This window comes from Peromyscus eremicus, chromosome 6, assembly GCF_949786415.1.
Source record: "Peromyscus eremicus chromosome 6, PerEre_H2_v1, whole genome shotgun sequence".
Lineage (NCBI taxonomy): Eukaryota > Metazoa > Chordata > Mammalia > Rodentia > Cricetidae > Peromyscus > Peromyscus eremicus.
This window is the reverse complement of record NC_081421.1, coordinates 78,958,637-78,983,160: the sequence shown is the minus strand read 5'-3', so window position 1 is coordinate 78,983,160 and position 24,524 is coordinate 78,958,637. Positions and strand designations below refer to the sequence as shown.

At 38.9% G+C, this 24,524-nt stretch overlaps 1 protein-coding gene across 1 annotated transcript in view; it reads left to right on the top strand.

The window, feature by feature from the left end:
• The window catches only part of Rap1a (RAP1A, member of RAS oncogene family), a 79,823-nt gene extending 62,392 nt beyond the window's left edge, over positions 1–17,431 (top strand). The window contains exons 3-8 of the mRNA XM_059266028.1: positions 1,377–1,445; positions 3,875–3,931; positions 5,910–6,050; positions 8,332–8,475; positions 13,634–13,749; positions 16,746–17,431. Of these exons, the coding sequence (XP_059122011.1) occupies positions 1,377–1,445; positions 3,875–3,931; positions 5,910–6,050; positions 8,332–8,475; positions 13,634–13,720 (498 nt within the window). The 3' untranslated portion in view covers positions 13,721–13,749; positions 16,746–17,431. The remainder of the gene's footprint in view (positions 1–1,376; positions 1,446–3,874; positions 3,932–5,909; positions 6,051–8,331; positions 8,476–13,633; positions 13,750–16,745) is intronic.
• The last annotated feature ends 7,093 nt before the right edge of the window (positions 17,432–24,524 follow it).

Sequence of the window (24,524 nt, the reverse complement as noted above, 5' to 3'; positions counted from 1 at the left end):
ATGCTGGACCATATTTTGAGAACCTCTCTAGGCTACACTAGCTAGAAAGCCATGTCAGACTTTCCCTATCTAAATTATGTCATAATAAAAAGTGATTAAACCCTTGATAAAAATGAGGATTAAAGGACTGTGGACCCAAGGAGATGGCTTAGTGGGTAAGAACTCTTGTCTTGTAAGCTTGAGGACCTATGTGTAAATCCCAGCACTCATACAAAAGCTTGGGTGTGGGCATGTACACATCTGTTACCCCAGTGGTTAATGAGTGCGTGCGTGTGTGTAGCTGTATGTGGGAGGAATAAGACAGGGAGTGATAGAGTAGGACACCCAATGTCCTCCTCTAATCTCTGCACACATGTACACTCATAGTTGAGATACAGTACAGTGGTAGGATATTTTCCTATAATACCTAGGGTCCTGAGTTGTATCACCAACACAGAGGGATGAAGGGAGGGAGAGAATAATTAAAGTTTTTACTGTGATTATATACTGAAGTTCATTTAAATAATTTAAGTGTAGATGACCTTAGTCTGCATATTTGCCTTTGCCTATAGGCAGGAATATTCCAGACCCTGTTTTAAAACTTCCTAGGAAATATCTCAGAATTATGATCTGTACTTGCCATTTAATTTAATGATAAATGTTTTTTCTAGTGTACATTCAGATATGTTCATTCAGTATACTGCAGATGAAAGTATAGTAGTCTCCCTTTTCTGTATATCCCAAGGGCCTCAGTTGATTCCTGAACCCATTTTACTGCACTCAAATATATTCTGAATTTTGTGTATATTCATATATATACACTACATAGTTATCTTTGGCTAGTTGGTGTCTGTGACTAGGTAGTGTTTTCCACTGGAAAGAGTAAGACTTTGGAATCTGTATTGTAAGTTCAGCTGGCAAATCAGAAAAGTATTTCTGGGGTACAAGTGGAACTTAAATGTGATTACAGTCTAAAACTGAAGCAAACAGGTATTTAGTAACTCTAAATTCCCTGTTCTTCCTTACAGTTTAAACAGTATAAACAATTAGGACCCTTGTCTCTCTCCTTTTACACAAGTTACATTTGGATGGTCTCAATTTTAATGAATTAGAATCTTGCTGTCTGTATCTCTGTATTTTAACATGTAACATAATCATGTAGCAGTGTAGTAGCTGTATTGATAAGTTTTTAACATGACCATATCTTTTTGCAATAAATATCTTTGTAGTTTTGTTGCATTCTTACTGGAAAATAATACTGATGCTTTACATTTGTGTTTATTCAGAATTTCACCACAGTTTCATTTCTTTACAATTTGTAAGGTTAAATAACACTTAGGAACATTTGATTTTCCTTTCAAGTCTTTAACTCTGGTTTGTTTGTTTTCTCCTCTCAGACAGTTCAGTTTGTTCAGGGAATTTTTGTTGAAAAATATGACCCAACGATAGAAGATTCCTACAGAAAGGTAAAATGTGAAACAGTGCATGCACTTATGAGTAGTCCTTACAGCTTTCAAACTTGATCCATGTAATTGCTTTTTAAAATAGTTTTGAGAAATGATAGAAATCTGCCGTGTCTGTTTTTAGAAGTTCCACCGGGATAAAACATTCCTCACTGAACACTACTTCAGAGAGTGTTCTATGTGCTGTTGCTGCTTAATAGTTCATATTTCTTTTTTAATTTTGTTTTTTCAAGACAGGGTTTCTCTGTAGTTTCTAGTGCCTGTCCTGGATCTCACTCTGTAGACCAGGCTGGCCTCGAACTCACAGAGATCCACATGCCTCTGCCTCCCAAGTTCTGGGATTAAAGATGTGAGCCACCATGCCCAGCTAATAGTTTATTCTTTCCTGAATGCATTTTCCCAGTGAGAAGTTTAAGTAGAAAAATATTAAGCCCACACCCAGGCTTTTGTATGAGTATTGGGGATTTATACATAGGTGTATTTTTCTACTTAATATTTTCAACTGTTAACAAAACTTAAGACCATTTTTATGATTGAAGTTATCCTTTAAGTTTTGGTTTTGATTTAGACTATTAAAATGAATAAAAAATGTGTAATAGTATAATGGGAGTACCTGTCATGTTTCTCAGGATCTGTGGAACATATATGGAAAGCGACTGTAATGCAAACCATGGACCTTTGCTCATAACAATGTGTCATTGGTTGTGACAAATTTCCACTCTGCTGCAGGCTGTTGATAAGAGAGAGAAGGAAGCTGTACATGGTGTAGGCAGAGATAATTTGGGACATCTCTGTTTTCCCTTAATTTTGTGGCGAACCAAAAATTTCTCTTAAAGAAGTGAAGTTGGCCAGGCATGATGATATACACACATTTAATCCCAGCACCTGGTAAACAGAGGCAGAGAGATCTCTGCAAGTTCAAGGCCAGCCTAGTCTACAAAGACCCTGTCTTTCAAAAAAGAAAAAGAAAAGGAAAGAGTAATCTATTTTTAGAAGAAGCAAAATAGTTGGTCTTGGCAAAACTATGTTCTAGTATAAGACTAGGTAGAACTATGAAAAACTTTCATGATTTTATTTTCCACATATCCAGTTGGGGTCGTATAACAAAATACCATAAAGAGCCAAGGTTTTCCCTCCAAAGACTAAACCTACATTTCAGGAGAGAGGAAAGTGTTGCTCTATTAGATATCTGTTTTTACAATCTGTCTTTGACAGTACTATGACTTTTGTTGAATTAAGCTTTTTAGGAAATACTGGCCGAATGATTGCAGTCTCTTCCAAATTAACACAACTGTTCTCTAGATACCTATGAAACTACAGGCATGGTTCCTTATTTCCTGAAGACTCTGGCACAGATTTTGCCTAACTGTTTGCCCCACACGGAGTGGGGTTATGAGTTTGTGGCCCCACCAGAGGTACTCCTCCTCCTCGTCACTCTAGCAGGGAGGAAGGGTCAGAAGAGCCTGTAGGGTGATGGCTTTATTTGTAGGAGACAGTATTGCTCTTCTGAAATTTCTCCCAAACAAATTGTTAGTTAAGTCTTTAATCATAAAGCAAGATCTGTCCCTAGCATGCTGAAGGGCCAATTTTCTTAGTCTTTTCTATAGAAATTTTCCACAGAGTTGATAATTGATACTTTCTTTAGGCCAATCTTCTTTTAGAAGACTGGAGAAATGGAATTGGTATATTTATATTTCACCTTCTACAATTTTTTAGAGAGCCCTTAAAGTCTTAAGGGATGTGTATATTCTTAAGGAATAAGTAGCTCATTGCTATTTATTTTAATACTTCTGATTTCTCCTTATATTGCAAATTTTGTGAATATTTTAGCAAAATTTTAACAACTTAGATACAGTAAGTTGGCAGAGTTTCTATTCCTCGAAATCTTTTTGTTTTCAGTTTGACCCATGTGAAGCCTGGCATCTTTTGTTGGGGATAGTTTCTATGTCACCCATAGGGCCTTAAACTCGAACTCTTCCTGCCTTAGGCTCCCAGTGCTGAGGTTATAGATAAGCACTACCACATCCAGCTTGGGTTCTTTAATTCTTTGCTTTCCATGAAGACCATATATAGATCTCATATATAAATCTATCATAACTCTATATCATGTATGTGATCATTTTTTTTTGTTTTTTGTTTGTTAGAATTTTTTCCTGTTAGAACTGTATGTACCATTTTTCTTAAATTACAAAGCCTGTTGTTTTGCCTTCCAATAAGAACAAATGAACATCATTATAGTAGTCAGAAAGTACCTACACTCAAATTTAACCATCCTGGCCCTTGGAATATTGCTAGTGTGCTCAAAGACCCTCCCTGTTCTTTATTGTGCTACTAAGTTGAAAAACACTTGGTAGTTGTTAGTAAGTACTTGGAAGAAGTAAAAGGAAAACATTGATGTTGCTTTTTTTTTTTTCTTCTTTGTTCCACTATAGCAAGTTGAAGTAGACTGCCAACAATGTATGCTGGAAATCCTGGATACTGCAGGAACAGTAAGGATTCTTTCCTTTTCATTTACCAAGTTTTAGTCTGTGAGCAGATTTTGTTATCTGAATAATTCTCTGTGTAAAGTGATTATTCTGACTTTTTAAAATTCTCTAAATGCAAGCCTTCATAAATTTTCTTAGGCATATACAATTGTTTTGTGATGTGATTGATGTCCACATATGATAATTGTGTACTGAGTTCACCTGAAAAATCGGAAGTTTTTTTGGTAGAGAGGGAGCAGTCTTTTTATAGTGTAGTAAGGTATATGCTATAATATGTATGTAAAAATATATATACATACTATTTTTTAAGTTATTTAAGGGCTGGAGAGATGGCTCAGTGGTTAAAAGCACTGGCTGCTCTTCCAGAGGACCTGGGTTCAATTCCTATCACCCACATGGCAGCTCACAGCTGTCTGTAACTCCAGTTCCAGAGGATCTGACACCCTCACACAGACATACATGCAAGTAAAACGCCAATGCACATTAAATAAATATATAATGGGGGGTGGGGTGGAGTGTATTTAAGTTCAGAATTTTAGTTAAGGTAGGTATTCCCCTTCCTAGTCCCACCCTCCTTAGCACTCTAGTTAACTGGTTTCCTGCAGCTTCTCAAACACTGTATGTTTCTCCTTGGGCCCTGTGTATTTGTTGATCTCTGCCTAGGACACCTTGTAAGAGCATACACATTAACCTCCTCTTCCTTCTGGCTTTCCTGTTACCTGTAAGTACTTTCCCCTCGAAAATGTAAACTTCTACTCCACACCCCAAAAAAGAGAAACTCTTTCTCAGCTTTATTTTTTTCTGTCACGTTACAAGAACATACACATTAACCTCCTCTTCCTTCTTGCTCTCCTGTTACCTGTAAGTACTTTCCCCTCGAAAATGTAAACTTCTACTCCACACCCCACTCCACACCCCAAAAAAGAGAAACTCTTTCTCAGCTTTATTTTTTCTGTCACATTACTGTCTGGTCTACTTTGTACTTTATTTTTTTTTTATCTCCATGTATATTCCTTGAAAGATTTTTGCCTTTTGTGTTGACCAACATCTCTTCCTGCTGAAACGGTTGTAGAGTAGATGAATCTTGTAGACTAAAATTGAAAGTTAAGAACGTGGGTGAGTGTTAGCACAGCTGACGTCTTGCAGTACAAATCGAGTGCAGCAAGCAGGCGGCTGGAGCATCTAGAACTGTTTGGATTTGGTAGACAGAATGGAGGCATGACAGCGGGAATCAGCAAGCTAAAGAAGCAAACAGTTTATGAAGCTTTGTGGATTTGTGTGCTTAATGATAGAGGTTAAAAAGCTCATTTTTAATCTTCTGCTATATGTGACTTCTATAATACTGTGTATAAAATCCAAGCACTTTTTAGATAGGATTCTGTTCTATATTGTTACCTATAGTTATAGCATACACTAATGATTTCTCCAAAAAAGGGAAAGTAGGTTTTAAACAAACAGAATCATTTTAATTTAGTGAGACTGTAGCTGTGTGACCAATGTTAATGGTTAGTGAATCTGAAGAAAATAGTCACTGTACTATTCTCAGATCTTTTCTAAGAATTTGAAATGCAGGGAACAGGAAGATAAAAAATATATGAAAAAGCTCTTTTCAAGAGTCTAACCTAGGGTTGGTTATGTACTGATTGTCAAGATGATAAAACATCAGTGGAAAGCTAGTTGAGACTGACATGCTGGATGATTATAACTCAGTATTGGATTTGCATCTTGGATTGCTTCTACTTGAGTGGTGATCCTATTATAAGTCTTCCAAACAAAATCAATTAAGGTTTGTATATTAAAGGAATTGTACCAACAAACACAAATATTCATCTCAGTTTCTAGAAACTAGTATAAAGTCTTATGACAATATGTATTTTAAAATGTATGTCCTTATTTGAGATTATTCTATTTAAAATCATTCCAGCATACATTGAAAAACTGCATATATATTTATAACTGGATCTATTTTTTTATATTATAGGAGCAGTTTACAGCAATGAGGGATTTATATATGAAGAATGGCCAAGGGTTTGCACTAGTTTATTCAATTACAGCTCAGTCTACGTTTAATGACTTACAGGATTTGAGAGAACAGATTTTACGGGTTAAAGACACAGAAGATGTAAGTATTTCTCTCATTAAAACATTGCCATCTCTCCGTAGTCAAATAAAAGTGTCTGCTTTCAGGCCAGGCAGTAGTGGTGCACACTTTTAATACCAGCACTTGGGAGGCAGAGGTAGGTGAATCTCTGAGTTCGATGCCAGCCTGGTCTACAAAGTGAGTTCCAGGACAGGCTCCAAAAGCTACACAGAGAAACCCTGTCTGAAAAACCCCAAAAAAAAGAAAAAAAAAAAAAAAGTGTCTGCTTTGTCATCAGTATAAGATTTGGAAGGTATCTAGCACATGTCAAAAACAGCCTATGAAAATAAATTTTGACATTCAAAGTTAACCTATAAATTATATGCTGGGATGTTTAGAATATGAGATTTGTGTGGCAAAGTGAGCATTGTACCATGTGGATAAGGTACAGGAGAGATTAGAAGTTAGGAGTTAGAAGATGTCACAGCAGAAGGAGGAGTAAGGGGGACTCATGTTGAGCTTTAAATGTGAGAAGTAGTGTTCATAGAACCATAATGATTAATGTTCCTTTTTCTAATAGTCTATCATACATGTTCTTTGGGTTACTTTGGTGTTTTAACACATTATCTTGTTATATAGCCCAGGCTAGCCTCAGGCACTTAACCTTCCTATCTTTATCTTTTTGTTTTGGTTTGGTTTGGTTTGGTTTGGTTGAGACAGGGTTTCTTTGTGTAGCCCTGACTGTCCTGGAACTCACTCTGTAGACCAGGCTGTCCTCAAACTCATAGAGGTCTGTCTGCCTCTGCCTCCTGAGTGCTGGGATTAAAGGCATGCACCACCACCGCCCAGCTCTCCACCTTTAAGTCCTGGGTTTATAGGCATGTACCACCCTTGTTGGTAGCATATACCTTTTTCTTATCTTTTGTAAAAAATGAAATAATTTTACATGTTTACATCAATTTGAAGTTACGGAAAAATCCCTTTTCAATTACATATATTTGGATAGAAATTTTCAGTTGCACCTTTCTGGTTTTGTGTATTTTCTCTAATAGGAGCATATTCACCTGCTCAGGACTTTAACCTTGATACCATAGATAGGAATTTGTGCCCTATAACCCCATGACTTCCCTTAATGAATAGTTTTCTTCCTTTCTGTGATGAATTTATCCAAAGAGTTCTGTTTTCACAGAGTTACAATGAGTTCTGGTAATGTTAATCCCCTTTATTTCATCAGTAAAGGACAAAAGATGCCTAGACTGTTTAATGTAACCTCTTTTGGGTAGAAAGTTCACCATATCTCTTACATTCTTTCTTTTGTGTGGTGCTGTTGTCTTACAACCTCCTGGCTTTGTTCTCGGAACTTTTAGCTGAGAAACCTAACACAGTTTATTAGCTGTGGAAGTAGGCTGTTGTGTTTCGAGATAGTCAAGCATCTGTGGTAGGGAGGGAAAGGAAGACACAGCTGCTTGGTGACTCTTTTTTTGGATGTATGTGTCTTCCACGTGGTGAGGCTAGAAGATGTTGGATTCCCTAGAGCTAGAGTTACAGGTGATTGTAAGCTACCTGACCTAAGTGTTGAGAACTGAACTCAGGTCCTTTGACAGAGGAGCAGGTGCTATTGACCACTAAACCATCTCTCCAGCTCCTATCTCTAGTCTTAATCCTCCTTAATATTTCACCTACATAGTCTTCAAGTCTAATTAATATTAGATATAGAAGTAGAAGCTGCTAATAATGTCACTATTTTTGGCATTTATTAGACCTTGAGATGAAGCATATAAACTACTTAGGGTCAATGAATATAGTGTTTAATGTATTGCAGGGAGTTCCTTTTCCTTCAGAATTTTCTACTTGAAATTCAATTATTTGTAATAATCTACATAAGAATTTTAGGATCATTAAGGGATGGAGAGATGGCTTAGTAATTAAGTACTTGCTGCTCTTACAGAGGACTAGGATTCAATCCTCAGCATCCACATGGCAGCTCATAACTATTTTTTGGCCGCCCTAGGTACCATACATGAATGTTGTACACAACATTCATACAAAAAATTAAAATTAAGAAAAAATGGGATCATATTCTTTAGAATAATTTGGTATATGAATCTAGTAGGAGTTCTTCCATATTTTTTGGCCTCTTCCTTCTTCCCTCCATTTCTTCTTCCATCCCAAACAACCGCAACACACAGCACCCTTTTTTTAAGCACTTGGTGGAGCATACACTTATAGACTGGTGTGTTTCTGTTGTTAGCAGGTAATTGCTTATTTGTAAGAAGAGAGTAAGTAACTAGTATGTAATAAATTGGTTTTTTCCTTCCTGCAGGTTCCAATGATTTTGGTTGGCAATAAATGTGACCTGGAAGACGAGCGGGTAGTTGGCAAAGAACAAGGCCAGAATTTAGCAAGACAGTGGTGTAACTGTGCCTTTTTAGAATCTTCTGCAAAGTCAAAGATCAACGTTAATGAGGTAGCCTGCAACTACTGGACAGTACAAACAAGTGCCTTTCTACTTTCTGTTTGCCTTAAATTAATAGCCAGAATTTTTAAGAAAAAGAATTATCTTGATTTTATTACCTTGTAGAAAATAGTCATTTCTAGATACCGTGTTCCTTGGCTTCCATGACATCACTCTCTGATAGTTGTAATGCAGACACCTAATTTTAACTTATTGTCAAAGGCTGTATATAAAGTCCTGCTAAGCCTTTAAGTGATATGCTAGAGCTAGCATGTGAAAATGGTCACACTTTTATAGCAGTTACTTATCCCGTTGAATATAAAAAATAGATGGTAAAGTCCAATAGAAGAGTACAAAAAATTAAAGTTGCTATTATAATGGATTTTTGTTATATAATACCATCATAGAATTCAATTTTTGATTCTTGCTTCACTTTTGATGCATGCCTGAAGAAAGTGTGGGATCTGTGTATGAATGGACATGTAATTCAAAACATTCAGTCCTTTAAAGCTGATAGTCCCGATGAACACAGATGATGTAAGTACTCCACAATCTTAAGTTATTAACTGTGGGCCTTCTGGCTTTGCAAATAGGCTATGTGCCTCATTTTAAAGAGCCAATAGTTGACTGAGCCCCTAAAAATTTACTGTAGTTCCCAAATTGCTACTGCCAATCAGGTAAACACATGAGATTCTTTTTGCTTTTGGAACTTTACCAGAAGCCTTTGAAAAAGAAAATCAGTGGGGGCAGAGAGACAGAGTAAGCCTCCTGTCCCCTTCTCTGGCCCTTGGAAACATGGCAGGTAACTAGACCTAGGTGAGAATGAGAGTGGGTTAGGTCGTTGAGGCTGGGATTTCACTCACTGTTCCTCTCTGGCCTCTGTTCTGTAAGTCATTTTTCATGAGTATGCTTGTAGACTATTATTAGACTTTTAAGATGGCTAAATTATTTTAAACACTTGGCAAGGGAAAAAAATCAGCTGCTACAGATTCTGTTTCTTACAAATAGTCAAGAATGCTAAAGCTTGCTTTTTTAGGTGAAACCACTTTTAACAAATATATAAAAAAAATCTGTTAATTCCATTCATCTGGCAAACATATTGAGTACTTGTTGTATACCTGGCCTGGCACTTTATTCTGCACCCAGGTGGCATTCATCCAGACAGAACTATTTCTACCCTTAAGAAGTTTACATCCTAGTTGAGAAACAAGTCCTGCTGAGTGCTTCCATTACAGTTATTTGTTATTCACTGGCAGGTAAATGAGAAGAAATTGATAGCCATCCAGTCATCCACTCATCTTTCTTTGTTGTGAAATTAGAACTTTCTAGAGGTTGTTTTTGAAAATGTGGCTATAATAAAAATTTAATGTTTAGTGTATTATTTTCTCAAAGAACAAGCGAGCAAGAAAAGGAGCCAGGTATGGTGGCATACACTTAGTAATCCCAGCACTCTGGATGCCAAGGCAGGAGAAGGAGCTCTAGGCCAGACCCTAACTAAAATGAACAAACAATATTTTAATGAAGAATACATTACAGTTGGTGAGTGCCCCTGAATAGTAAAATTGTGGTGTGATGTCACCTTATATAATATGATTGGCCTTTGGAATCTGGTTCCTTACTGTCTCGGTCATCCTCACTGCTCTCTACCTACTAAGCTCATCAAGTGTGCTGAGGCTGAATTGGACCAGAGTCCATCACACAAGACCTCTTCTATAGGAGCCAGAGTTTAGTAGGGAGGAAGTAAGTATTCCTCATCTTTAATCATTACTGATTATGGGAACTACACAGGCTAGTAAAGCTCCCTTGAATGCAGTTTTTAATGCAACAGAATTGACTTTTTCATGATAGTCTTGCTAAAGTTTCCACATAGGGGTTTAGAAAACAATATAAAATGTCATAGTCATTTTATAATCTCTACTTCTTTGAAAAACCACACAGTCTGCATGCTGGAAATGAGAATATAATTTCAAGTGGTTTTTTTTTTTAAGGTTTTACTCTTCATAGGCTAATAATTCAGCTGCAAAATTCCTTGGGTAGTTTATAGTTGTTCAGACAGTTTATGCTGCTGTATAAATGCTTGTGTGGTTTCTGAATGCATGAAGATAGAGGAATAATAATTTCACAAGATTCAGCTCTTGACTTTAAATTTGCAAACAGACAAGAACACAGTACTTGGCCAGAGCCCTCTAATTCTCTATATTCTACAAGTAGCAATTGATGCACTGGAATGACCTCAATCTTAACCCCAAATTTCTTTTTCTTTGCTGAGGCTGGAGTAATGATTGGAATAAAGACATCCCAATTAGGAATGGGAGAGGGGTTGAGAAACTCTATTCTGTGTTCCCTCTAGATTTTTCTATAGTTCAGAGAGATGAGGAAGAACCTAGGCTGGGGACTTTCAGCATTTCTAACCAAATATTATAGTTCGAACTTGCCCTCATCACTGAACCATCTGCTGCTGTGAGGTAGGCAATGTTTTCCAAAGAAATCATTTAGAATAATACTACAAGCAATCAGTTACCTGTCTCTATAATGTGTGCCAGAAATGGGACACTGACTGGTATGAAGAAACTGAAAGAGGAACTGCGTATGTGTTTCATTAATTTACTGTTCTGGTTTATCTTTTTGTTATTTTGTATCATAGTTTGCATGTTAAGCCTTGTGCACCAATGAGAACTTTTTCCTGACTCTTATACCTTAACTTCTTAAAGGCTTCAGAGTTGTGGAAACAGCTACCATTTTGCTTATAAATAAATGCTGTAGTTTTAACCTCTTAGAAATAAGACTATAGAGAGTGGAGTGTTTTTAGGAAATGGGAGTTGAATGGATAGGATAAACAGAAAAGAATATATTTATTTATAGCTTTGTAATGAATCTGTTCTTTTTTCTTTGCAACCATTTAGTCTTGTAATCTCTGAATCATTTGAAAAAGTAACAGATGATTATCATCTTAAAGAAATGTAGCTTGTCATCTTTTAAAAACAATGCACAGGCTAGACTATATAGCTCAGTGGTGGAGGACTTGCCTAACATGCACAGGCCCTGGGTTTAATTTCCTACTACAACAAACAACAAAAGAAATAAATGTAAGTCACTGATGTTAAAATCTCTTGCTTTTGAAATTTTCTTAAAATAATCTAAGAATAAGAAAAATAGTCTGTTTATCCTTCATTTAGATTCACTAGTTATTAACATTTTGCCACATATTTATAGAAGTCACTTTTCTTCGCTCCTATATATTTTAGTATGTGTTTCCTGGGATCAAAGGGGTTCTCAGGCTATAGAGATTGTTCTGTGATTAAGAGCTCATAGGGCTTTATGAAAGGCTCCCACGGCTCACAACCTCCTTTAAGTCCAGCTGCAGGCGATTTAACACTTCGGGACTCCACAGGCACCCACACAGATACATAAATGGAAATTTTTTTTAAAAAATCACTAAAATTTTAAGGACATTCTCTAACAAAACAACAACTTATTAAAATCATGCAGCTAAAGATACAACTCAGCTATAGAGTGTTTGTCTACATGAGCAAAGCCTCAGTTCAGTTCCCAACACTGCAAAATAAAAGTAAAATCAGGAAACTTGTTTTCAACACTGTTTGGTTTATATGTAGTTTTATTGTATTAAGTGTGCTAATGTTTTAAAGACTGTGTCAGCTGAATCTGGTTTTTTGCTACAATAATGCAGGCATTCATTTACTAGTGTCCTGGGATGAAAATGAACTCTTGCCGAGCTGACTTTAAGGAATACAGTAGGGATGGACTGGTAACCCAGGCTTACTAACTCGCTTTTATGAAATAAAAAGTATTGTATTTTTGTCTTTGGTGATTTTTACTCTTCAAAGATGAATCTCCAAGATTATTACTGTACTGTTTGTGCCTTCAAATCAAGGATTAGTGGACTTTTCCTGTCTGTTGTTGTTGTCCTGTTTGCACTCAGGGGGTAGAAGAAAATGGACCTCTTGAGTTCAAGGCCAGCCTGGTCTACAAAGTGAGTTTCAGGCCATCAAGAGCTGAATAGTGAGACCCCACCTTAAAAAACAAATCCATAAGGGGTGGACATCATGTACCTGTTCTTGTATTATCTGAACAGATATGCTTTTTCCTGTCCCAGCCTAAAATATACATCATCATCATCAAATGCAAATTGAGGGAAATTTTATACGTTTATTAGACTTAATTTTTCAGAAATGACAAAACCCTGGAGGACAAAGACCAAATTTTAAAGTCTTCCCAATTTTAAAAGGCAAAAAGCAGTTCATGGGGTAGTATCCATCTATAATCCCAGCACTTGGGAGAGGATCAGGATTTCAAGGCCAGCCTTGACTAATAGTGAATTTGAAGCCAGCATGGGCTTAAAGTGAGATCCCCATCTCAAACAAATAAGGAAATAATAACAGACAGACAGGTGCTACAATATCAAGAAACAAAATGCAGTATAGATCCTGATAGATTTCTGCCCAAGAGGAAAGTAATGTTTTAGGACCTCATTGAGATAATTGACAAAATTAGAATTTACACTGAAGATAATACAAAGAAATGTATTGCTGTTTAAATGTCTTGACTAGGATCAGCATTATGCTAAGGTTACATAAGAATATATTCTTGCTGGTGAGTGGCTCATGCCTTTGATCCCAGCACTTGGGAGGCAGAGGCAGGCGGATCTCTGAGTTTGAGGCCAGGCTGGTCTACACAGTGAGTTCCAGGACAGCCAGGGATACACGGAGAAACCCTGCCTTGAAAAGCACACCCCCCCTAAAAAAAAAAAAAAAAAAGAAAGAAAAAGAAATGTATATTCTTGTTCTGGGGGATACGTGCTTAGCCCTTTAAGGATCCATGCCACTATCATGGTTCAAAATTATTACTTGGATCTAGGAGCAATGTACGGAAGCTCTTTGGTGATGTTACTGTAATTTTAATTATAACTTTAAGTGTTTACTACCTTTCACTTCTAATTTTTTTTAATTGACTGCTGGCTGTCTAAAAGCAGGTACATATCCTTCCTCATGTATAGGTAAGGCCCGATTTACTCTGAGAGGTAGCTTGGGGAGCTAAGAAACTTCAGAAGAAAACAGTAAAATTCAGTTCTAATGGCAGAACAATACTTAGTACTTTCAAAATGATTTTGTGGAACAAACAATCAGTACTTTTTATTGTTGTTTTTACCTAGATATTTTATGACCTGGTCAGACAGATAAATAGAAAAACACCAGTGGAAAAGAAGAAGCCTAAAAAGAAATCATGTCTGCTGCTCTAGACTTGAAGTCAGCAGCAGCTCTGAGCCAGGTAAGATGCTAAGCAGAACAAAGGCCTTCCTCGTTTCTCCCAACTGGAACCGTTTTACTTCCTCTGAGTATTTCTGAGCCTCCATTGCTCATCCCTGTGACAGACACCTATATCTGTTGGATAATTTGTCTCCCCAGGAGAGTCTCCACTCTCAAAGTGAGAACCGTGTGTGATTTGCTCTCCACCTTGTTGCCAACACCTGCTGAAGAGTGGGTATTTAAGAAATGGTGCTAGAGGCTAGGTAGAGCACTTACCTAGTGTTAGCATTTCAGTTTGCTCCTCTTTGAACTTAGCAGGAGCAAAAATATGTAACGTGTTATGTCTCTCATCTTTCACCCAGAGCGGTGTTTTTAGAAGTATCCATGTTACGTGTATCAGTAGTTTATTTTTTATTATATGACAATACTTAATACTGAGCCTAGCCTGGCAGCTCACACCTATTATCCGAGACAAAGAATGAGGCAGGAAGATTAGAAGTTCAAAGCCAGCCTCCCTTACATATCAAAGTCAGAACAGTCAGGGCTACATGAGACCCTGGCTTAAAACTAAAACAAACAAAATATATGGATAGGGGCTGGAGAGATGGCTCAGAGGTTAAGAGCACTGGCTACTCTTCCAGAGGACCCAGGTTCAATTCCCAGCACCCACATGGCAGCTCACAACTGTCTGTAGCTCCAGTACAGGGGATCTGGCTCACACAGGCATACATGAGGGCAAAACACCAATGCACCAAAAAAGAAAAAAAAGCCTGCTGTGTGGTATTAAATACACACACACACACACACACACACACACACACACACACACACACACGGATAGTTTGCAGTTCTATGCATGACTTGCACACATGCACGTACATAGAAACATAATGGCTAGCTCATATATACACATACATATATGTATATATATGTATACACACACATCATCAGCAATTCATGAATTCTACATCCTCCCCAACATTGTTATTTTCAGGCTTTTTAAACCTGAGCCATTCTGTCTGCTGTGTGGTGGCATATGAAGTTCTGCTTATCAGTTCTCAAAAGTGAGTGACTCTCCAACAAATGTTTTACCAGTCTGCATCAGGTGGTAGTTGACTTCAGATAGCATTTCAGCTTTCATTAAGTGGACCCACTAGAGAGAAATTCATGGCAGCATTTGCACTGCCCGTTGGGTAAGAAACCAGGCCCTGTGAGCTGGTTACTTGTTTTCCTTTAACTACATATTTAAATCCCCTGATGTTTCTTCTTTGTTAGCTAATAAACCCAAACAGAATGCTTTCATGGAGCAGATGTATGGTGCAGTGGAGGCTAATTATGTGAATATGACTAAACTTGATGGAGTTAGAATAGGAATGTAAACTCTGCTCACTTGAGAGTTGATAACACTATTGTTGATCTCTGGGGCCTGTTTAGGAGATTACTGCTTTCTGAGTTCCTGATGAGCTAATTTGTGCTCCTTAGAGATAGGGGTGAGTAAGTATATCTCTTAGAGAAAACAATTGAGTAACTACAACCCTTTTTAATGGAAAAAATAGAAAGGAGGAAAAGCGTAGATTGTCTTGGGTGGTCAAACTGGGAAGGTCAGCTTCTGTCTAAATGATTTCTTTTTCTGAAGAGCTGAGTGGCTTTTCCTAAAACTGACTGGTTAAAACACTTTTAATCATGAGTTTCCTGAAAGTGATTATTGTTAAATTACTGGTGTCTGTGTGTGTTTAAGGAAGGGGACAAAGACAAACATGAGGACCCAAGTTGGTAATGTGTTGTTTTACTCTTTTGTAGTTGACTGGCTTATTGACACCATTACCTTGGCAATCCTGAGTTTTAACTTTGCATTCTCAGAAAATATTCTTTTAGCTTAAAGGAAAAGATACCACTTGGCCTATTATGATTTGAAAATGCATTCATCCAGTTTACCTTAGAGAAGAGAAATCTTGCCTAGGTCTTGCATCAATCCTTAGACTTGTACAAAATTCAATTTAAAATGTAGTCTCCTGAGATCTTGTAGGTGTGTGATGATAGAGGTTTTGTCAGAATGCTTTGCAGTACCTTTACTGTGATTTGCAATGCCATGTTATACGTATATTTTTTGAAGTGCTAAAGCTTAGTGTGGTGGCACATGCCTGTAGCTATTCAGGCTAAGCCAGAAGGATTACTTGAGTGCAGGAGTTTGAGGCCATCCTGGCCAACATAACAAGACTAGAGAGGAAAAGTTCTAAGATAACAGGGTAGATTTAAATAACAATTACAGTGTTTTAGTAAGAGTAGCTGAACTTTGGGGGCAGCTTATATGTCTATAAGTCTTTAAGTAGAATTGTATTAAAACATGTAAATCTCTTAAATATTCCAATTTTAAAGACCTCAGAAATCATCAAGAGTTCTCCCTCTAAACTAATTGGCTTCTGCTAAGTAGTAAGACCTGCTGATTTCTTCTGCCTTTGAGTATGGGATCTTTCTGCATTGTCTTCTGACAGCTGTGTTAGAAATTATAGTACCTAATATGGGATCAGAAAATGGCTGAATATAGAATTTCACATAGAGTTTATGTAGACAAATATTGAACTTAAAAAAAAAGATAATGGGATACAAGTAAAATATTACTGTCTGCCTCTTTATAGGTAGAGTATTAGATAAGATGTGAAATAGTAAGTATAATAAAACCAGGGACAAACAAAAATTGATTATTAATAGCTTTTTGTGCACTCAGTCTTCTATATTTGGTTTTGAACTTTTGAGACAGTCTTGCATACTCCAAAACTGTAGTCAAGGTCAAACTTGGACTCCTGATCCTCATGCCACCACGCCTGGCTTATTTTTGAACACGTGTAATAGGAAGGTAAAATAGCTCTTCTACTGAAATAGCTTGGTGTAATTTAGTTCCTTAGTAATGGTCAGTAGATGTCATCCTTTGTGTGTTATTATATATTTGTTTATTGACTGCCACCTTCGGACAACAAGAGAACTCTATCTATGTGTGTCTGTGTCTGTTCAATGTTCCAGATTACAGAAATGAAGAACTGTTGCCTAATTGGAAAGTGCCAGCATTCCAGACTTCAAAAACTAAATCTGAAGAGGCTTCTCCTGTTTTATATATTATGTGAAGAATTTAGATCTTATATTGGTTTGCACAAGTTCCCTGGAGAAAAAGTTGCTCTGTGTATATCTCCTGGAAATAAGACATAGTATTTCTCCTTTGCAATAGCAGTTATAACAGATGTGAAATAAGATACTTGACTCTAATACAATTATACAGAAGAGCATGGATGCATTTCAAATGTTAGATGTTACTACTATAATCAAATGATTTCATATTGACCTTTTTATCATGACTCCTCCCTACCAAGCACTAAAAAGTTGAACCATCACACTTTATATCTGTAATGATATAGATTATGAAATCTCCCTTTAAACTCATTGCAGCAGATAACTTTTTTGAGTCATTGACTTCATTTTATATTTAAAAATTATGAAAATATCATCTGTCATTATATTCTAATTAAAATTGTTTGTGCATAATGCTTTGGAAAAATGGGTCTTTTATAGGGAAAAAACTGGGATAACTGATTTCTATGGCTTTCAAAGCTAAAATATATAATATACTAAACCAACTCTAATATTGCTTCTTGTGTTTTACTGTCAGATTAAATTACAGCTTTTATGGATGATTAAATTTTAGTACATTTTCATTTGGTTTGTGTCTTTTTGTTATTGTTTATAGATTTAAGTCCTTTATTTTATAATGACCACATTGTTTAAATGCAACAGTAGCTCCTTTCTGCCTGTTGAGCAGACCACTTGGCTTTAAACTACACTTATGGGTGATTTCTCTAGGAACAGACCTCGCACTTCCTGCTCTAGATATATTTATTCCTACTCTACAGTAAAATACACCAGACGACATAGAATAGTTTTGTATATTCTCTCTTGACCTTAAAGATTGTATCTTATTGAATAAAATATCCCACTCTGTATTATTTTTATATGTAAAAAGATAAGTTTAATACTGTATGAGGGTTTGACTTTGACTATTACAAATCCCGCACAGCTTGTAATTTCATCCAGGGAATCCTTGCCATTGTCAATTTGTTAGTGTGAGTGAGTCCACCAATGCAGTGTTCTGTGAAAATTTTCAAACTTGCTTTCTAAGAGATTGAAGAACTTGAGGGAAGTGGTTGCAACTCAGAACACAAACAGAGATGCGTGACTTGACTGTCTGAGCAGTGTAGCAGGAGTGATATGAAGATGGCAACATCACAGTTTTAGCTGGCTGTATAGAGGTGCTTTTCTTTTCCTTCTCAGTTGCATTTTATAAAGGTGGGGCTTATGTAGGACATGGACCCAGGGTGATACTGTTGTGTGTTCTCCATGAAGAAAGGGAAAGCAAATGGCTTGTTGGCCAGCTGCATACTGGAGAAGAAAGCAGATTGCAAGCTTAGGAAACCCTGTGCCTTGTCCCCAAAAATCAAGGAGACCAGTCCTAGAAAGTAATCTTTGCTCAGGGATCTAGATACTGTCTCATTGCAACTAGTTGTGAAGAGGTGTTCATGCCTTGCTGAGATTTGCCAGGTATGTTTCCAGCCCTTCAGTTACTAAGTCAGCTTTCAAATGTAAGATCTGACCAACCTGAAGAAATGTCAAAAATACTGTTTGAAACATTGGAAATTGTATTCTTTTGATACTCTAATAAACTTAGCTACTTAACATTTCCCTTCTCTTGATGCAGTTATGCACGTCTGTGACTGAGGGGCAAAACCTTAAAGTCAACTGAAATGCAAGTGGAAGGTAGGGCCAGTCGGTCCCTGTGAGAAAAGCTGGGCTGTTTGCTTGTTTGTGTTTATTTTTTAAATGGGGTCTTACTGTGCTACTCAGGCTGGCTTCAAAGCTCTGGGTTCAGGTGATCCTCCTGCCTCAGTGTCTCAAGTAACTAGGACTACAGGAGCATGTCACTGTGTGCCCAATTAGAGGCAATCCATATTTTAAGGACCTTTGAAATCATTATCCTTCGAAATATTTCTCATACATTTCTTTGGATTTAAAATCGTGGACAGACAGACCTCATGCAAATCAGTATAATGTCTAAATCCTGTGTCAGATGAGTTGTGTAGGTATTTGTTACATGACATTGAAGTCTCACCAGTTTAACTGATTTTTTTTATCAACTTCCTTTGTCACCTTTTACACTCTCCACTGGGGTTAAAGGTAAAAATCAAGAAAAATGCCCTTTTTGGCACCCAGGGGTATTTAAGGAAGGACCAATAGAGTCAGGAATGCAGTGTTATCTAAGGGAATTCTGTACTTGCTGAGCAAGTTGAAAAGGTGTCCTGTTAAGAGAGTTATCTTTTTATAGTGTCTTTTTGTGAACTCCTTGGTCTTGGAAGGGGTGCCCAAAGACAAGATATATTTTTATAGCCAAGAAATCAAGAGTCTCTTGATTTAATCATCATGCATATTCATGAATGAATTCCATAGTAGTGCTTGTGGCTGTTTCAGGTATAATAGCTTTAGTTATGTGAAAAACACTCATTTAAAGGAAGCTTGATGCTACAATTGGTAGTTTTTCTTTTCCCCCAACTAGACCACAAGCAACTTTAATGACTTGATGCCTCCACTAGTTTTAAGAGTTAACAGTATATACTAGTATATCATCTTACCCTCCACCAGGGGGAGCTTCAGTATCAGATGATGCTTCTGTCTACCAGCATATCAAAAGTATTCTGTACATGCCTTTCCTTACAAAGAGGCATGGAAGCGTTCCCTCAAGAGTTTACAACTTAATCAGGCAGGAAACATACACAAAATGTGTGGGAGGTATGAATACCATTAACTTAATGAACTGTGGCCACTTAAGTATTTTTCTTAATGTTTGGAGAAACAGTGGCTGTTGGCATGTAACTGCTGTCCCATCACAGCCCGGAACTCATTTTGGTCTGGCATCTTCATCTGATGTCATCAGAAGCTACATTTTACTCCTCAGTAAGACAATTCATTTCTTTGACGGTGTCATGTACTTGGAAAAATTGAAATGTAGAGGAAAATGCTGTTATTTTGCTATCCACTTCATTGAAACAAGTAGTTTGGAGTCATTTTTCTCATACAAATAGTAATAAAATATTCTGCATCTCTTGAGTCCTGCCACTTTAAAATAGCTTCCCTGTGTACCCTCACAGGTCAACAATTATTTGTCAGTCATATGTCTGAGTTTTGGTCTAGGAACTAAGGGGCAGAAAGAGAATTAATGAGTATTATGTTTTTCTTCCTGACCAGTACTCACAGGATATTAGAAAACAAAATGTGCTCTTATAAATTATGTGTTGAAACCAGCATAATGAAGAAATTGTCTCATAATTGGAGGAGAAAAATAATTTTCAAAAATACTTTTATTTGAGTATTGTGCTTATTTAAGGTGCTAAATATATAGTAATGTAGACCACTGAATCCACCCCAAACATCAAAGGACACATTGGTCTGCATGTTCTTCTAGGATCTGGAAAGAGCCTGTCTTGTGGGAAGCAAATGAATGTGAGCATTGAGAAGTCTGACTACCCAGCTATTAGTGCTCAGAACATAAACATATATATTCTTTCGAATACAGTACAGCTATTAGGTTCATCTTGAGTTTCTCTTCCTGCAGTTTCATCTTGGATTCATTGACTGTGCAGCCCTCTTAACTCTATCATGTTTAAATGTTCCTTTAAGAACAGCTAAAGGTTTGGAACTGGATGCCTAGTTCTTTCTTGGGAAGGCAACATGGATTCTGTTTTCCAGGCATTAACAGCCTTCGAAAGAAACTTGAGAGTTGCAAATGCTTTGGGCTTGTTAAGAAGCAGACAACTATAGTTCTAGGCCCAACTGCTAATTGCTTATGCAAGAGATTGGCTGTTTCCATAAAGGAAAAACTTTAATAAAGCTTCCCATTTTAAACAGTTGTGTGTCTCTTGCTTTGAACTGTTGTTTTCAGTGATTTTCTTTAGTCTTACTCATGTTCAAATTATTAACACTAAACTTGGAGGGCCTTCAAAGCAGAAAAATGCATGATCTTTATGGACATATCAATTACTGTTATTTGTGCTCTACACCAGTACTGCTCTGAATGCATGGAATACAATAATGAATCAGACATACCCAAATATCATCCCTTGTAGACTTTTAATCTTTAGAAAATGGCAAAATATTGTGATGGGGAGATGAGAGAGTAGGTAGGTACCCCAAGTGTTTTCTGTGTAAACAAAAGGACTTGAGTTTGGATCCTTAGCACTTACACACCCATGTAAAAGGCAGGGCCTAGTGATTCCTGTAATCCCAGCACTGGCAAGTGAACAGAGATGGTCCAGGAACTGACTGGCCATCAAGTCTAGCCAAACAATGAGCTCCAGGTTCAATGAGAGACCCCATCTTAAAACAAAGTGGAGAGTAATAAAGGGAGACACTCAGCATTGACCTCTGGCCTTCACAAACATATGCAAGGGCACGTGCACTGGCACATGGGCACACGCACTCACTGCACATACCACACGTGTGGATAGATAAAGCTGTTGAAACCCCTTGTGTTTATTATGGATGCTGTGGGGGGAAAAAAAGTAAGTATATGGTACAACGGGCAACAGGAATAAGTGGGTGAAAGATTTATGTGTCCCTGTGTTGGTTATGTGAGGAAACACTGAAAATGCGAGAGCCTATGCCAACTGCCTGGGAGGAAGTAGGTCTTCACGTGGGGAAAGGATAAGGGCAAGGGCCTTACTCTAGCATAGACTGGGCATGTTGGAAGACTAATGAAGTCAGCATGGCTAGTGGAGAATAAACAAGAGGAAGAATAGTGTAGATATTAGAATTGGCTGAGTTGAATATGGAGGGGGGAGATCAGCATTAGTCTGGGAAGGATTTTAACAAAAGGCACAGCATAGAATCAGTAGTGTGTCATCAAGAACACTCTGTTGGAGGCTGGAGAGACGGCTCAGCAGTTAAGAGCACTTGTTGCACTTGAAGAGGTCCTGGAACCCAAATGGCCGCTCACAACCGTCAAACTCTAGATCTAGGGTACCGACACCTTATCTGGTTCCATGGGCACTGCATACATGTGATGAACATATATACATGCAGACAAAACACCTATACAAATTACATTTATCAGTTCTTTATGAACCACTAGTTCCTGATGCTTTGGCTCACAAGGATATTAGAAAGGATTAAGAAGGGAAAGCTTTTGCTTTTATTTCTGCGTTATCTGACTTGGTTTATTGCCCTCATGTTTAGCATAGGCCGACACCCTGGACATTCGGTAACTACTAGCTCTCCCTTACCTTATGAGGTTTCACTCTGTCTTCACACCATAGACAGGCAGCAGTCCCTCTGGCTGTCTACAGTTGTGCTGTATCCTAGTTTTTAGTTCTGTCAAGTAGGCCCCAGCTTCCTCATTGACATCCCATTGACAGGTCTTTCCATGTGGGTGAGGAATCCACAGGCCACAGTTATTAATGTAGCTCCTGGTCCAACTTGCCTAAGCATGACTGGGCTCTTCCTCTCCAGCTGGATGGGCTGTAGTTTGAAGGAAAGTCTGGGATAAGGGAATGGGAGGCATTCAGCCTTCCTAGTTCACAAAGGTCTTGGAGCAGTGGAGCCTGCCCATCCTTTGTGAACTGTAAAGCAAGAAGCTTGGAGACACTATTTGATCCCTCTACTCCCAGAAGGGTCCTAAAGCCTACATCAGAAGCTTTATGGAGTTCTTTGGACCCCTGGAATCGCTGGTGCAAAACTTAGCCGTTTCTGGGATCTGAGTTTCCTTGTGAACGGATGCTTGGAACCTCAGTAGAGGGTCTGAACAGTTACTTCACTCAGTTTGGCCTAAGGCTCTGTGATGATGGTCCTTAGGCCACTGGCAGGTGTGAATTGAACACAGACATGTCTGAGATGCCCAGGGAGCTGATGGTATACAGGGGTTCAGTTGTGTTTGCCTCATTTGGAAGAAACTTCATTACTTTCTTTTTTAAGTGCTTGATTCAGGGCTAGGGAGGAGGTGGCTCAGTGGTAGAGTGTGGGATCTAGCATAAGCAAGGTCTGGGAGTCCATCCCAGCACCCTCCTACCCCACCCACACCCCCCACCCACACACACACGCACCACCTTCCTAAGTTCGTGGTGTCCAGCTCTCTCCCACAACTTGCACACAGTGCCTGTGCACCTTCTGGGCCTAGTGGGGAGACAGACAATGCCTGGAGTGTGGCCAAAAGTGGAACTGGAGGTGGACAAGGCAGGCGCTCACCACCCAACTCTCGATTTCCTTCCCTGTTACCCTGCCCACCCCTCCCCTCCCTTAATAGTCACAATGAGGGGAGGAGGATCTAGCAGACTTGGTGTCCCCATTAGAGCATAGCAATTTAGGAAAACATCCTGGGGTAGGAAGGTAAAAAAGGACATCCATGGGTGTGACCCAGGTCAGGAAGACTGGAGGAAAGAGGCCGGGCAAGACAAGGAGAAAATTGGGGGTCTGGGACAAAGGTGACTTCTTCAGTGGCTCTTGAGAAAGAAGTGGCTGTGATCATCTGAAAGGCCTGAGCAGCCCAGTGACAGCATGACAACAGAGGTGAGAGAAGGGAGGTGAGACTCCACACCAGCTGGAATTAAAATAGAGTTGGCTTGGGAAGCCAAGCAGTGAACCAGGGACGGGACTGCACAAGAGCTAGAGGGGGGCTGTCTACTGAAGTTTCCTGCTCGGACAGGAACTGGTCACGACTCCCCTCTTTTCTGGGAAATGGACTTTGAAGCTGTGAGAGACAGAGTAGGAGGGGGTCAGCTAAGAAAAGCTTGGCCACTGGCTGTCTAAAATAGCCCCCAATGGTGCACTGAGCTCAGGACTCACTGGGGAGTGGCAATCACACAGCAGCCCCGAGCTCAGTACTGGAAGCAGAAATACTGAGTAGTCACTACCTTGGAGGTGCTCAGAGATCTGGAGGAGAAGGAAAGCATGCACAGAAGGGACTTGCCAAGCTAAGTCCTGGGGCTTGGACTAAGACACAGCCAAGGCCTATGGGAGGGTTCCGCGGTGGCTTTCAAGCTGAGAAAAGTAAAAGGCAGTCTGAGCAGGAACTGCAGTCAGGATGGCACAGGCAGACCCAAGTTTGGAGCACTGAAGGGAACCCATCTCCTTGGTAGGTAAAGTGGGTGAGAAGTTCCGAAACAAGGCCCAGCAAGCCAGTTGGGGTCTACTTGAGCAAGGTTGGGCCTCTTGACACTTGGGACACACAGGAAGCCCAGGATGATGTCACAAACTGCTTCTAGACCCCATTAGTGTCCTTACAAACCCTGGATCATATACTTAGATAAGGACAGCTTCCCCCTTGGAACCAGCACCTACATACAGCTTCCAAATGGATGCCCAAACCACCCTGCCTGGCCACAAGGCCAGAGAGGGAAGGTACAATGTTGGGGAGAGTTCAAAATAAGCAGAGGTTCAGAACGCTGTTTCCTACTGTCCCTGGATGGGGTAGAGTCCAGTCAGGGATCCTGCTTGAGGAGATATAGAGGAAAGAAGAACTTAGTAATTGTCAAGGTCTCCTGTGAGATTTGCCCCCAGCTATGGGCACACCAACTTGTGGCCTCTGACCAGCACAGACGTGCTTTCAGGGACTGGGGGTGGTGAGGGAGAGAGGACTCCAGTGGGGGACTGGAATGTAAGAATGAGGACTCCGTTGCAGGGACAAAGATGACTCCTTGGGGATGGCTTGCATGGGTGTGCATTGGGCTTGGAGGAGGTGGATGGAAGGGATATGCTAGGACTGATGGAAGG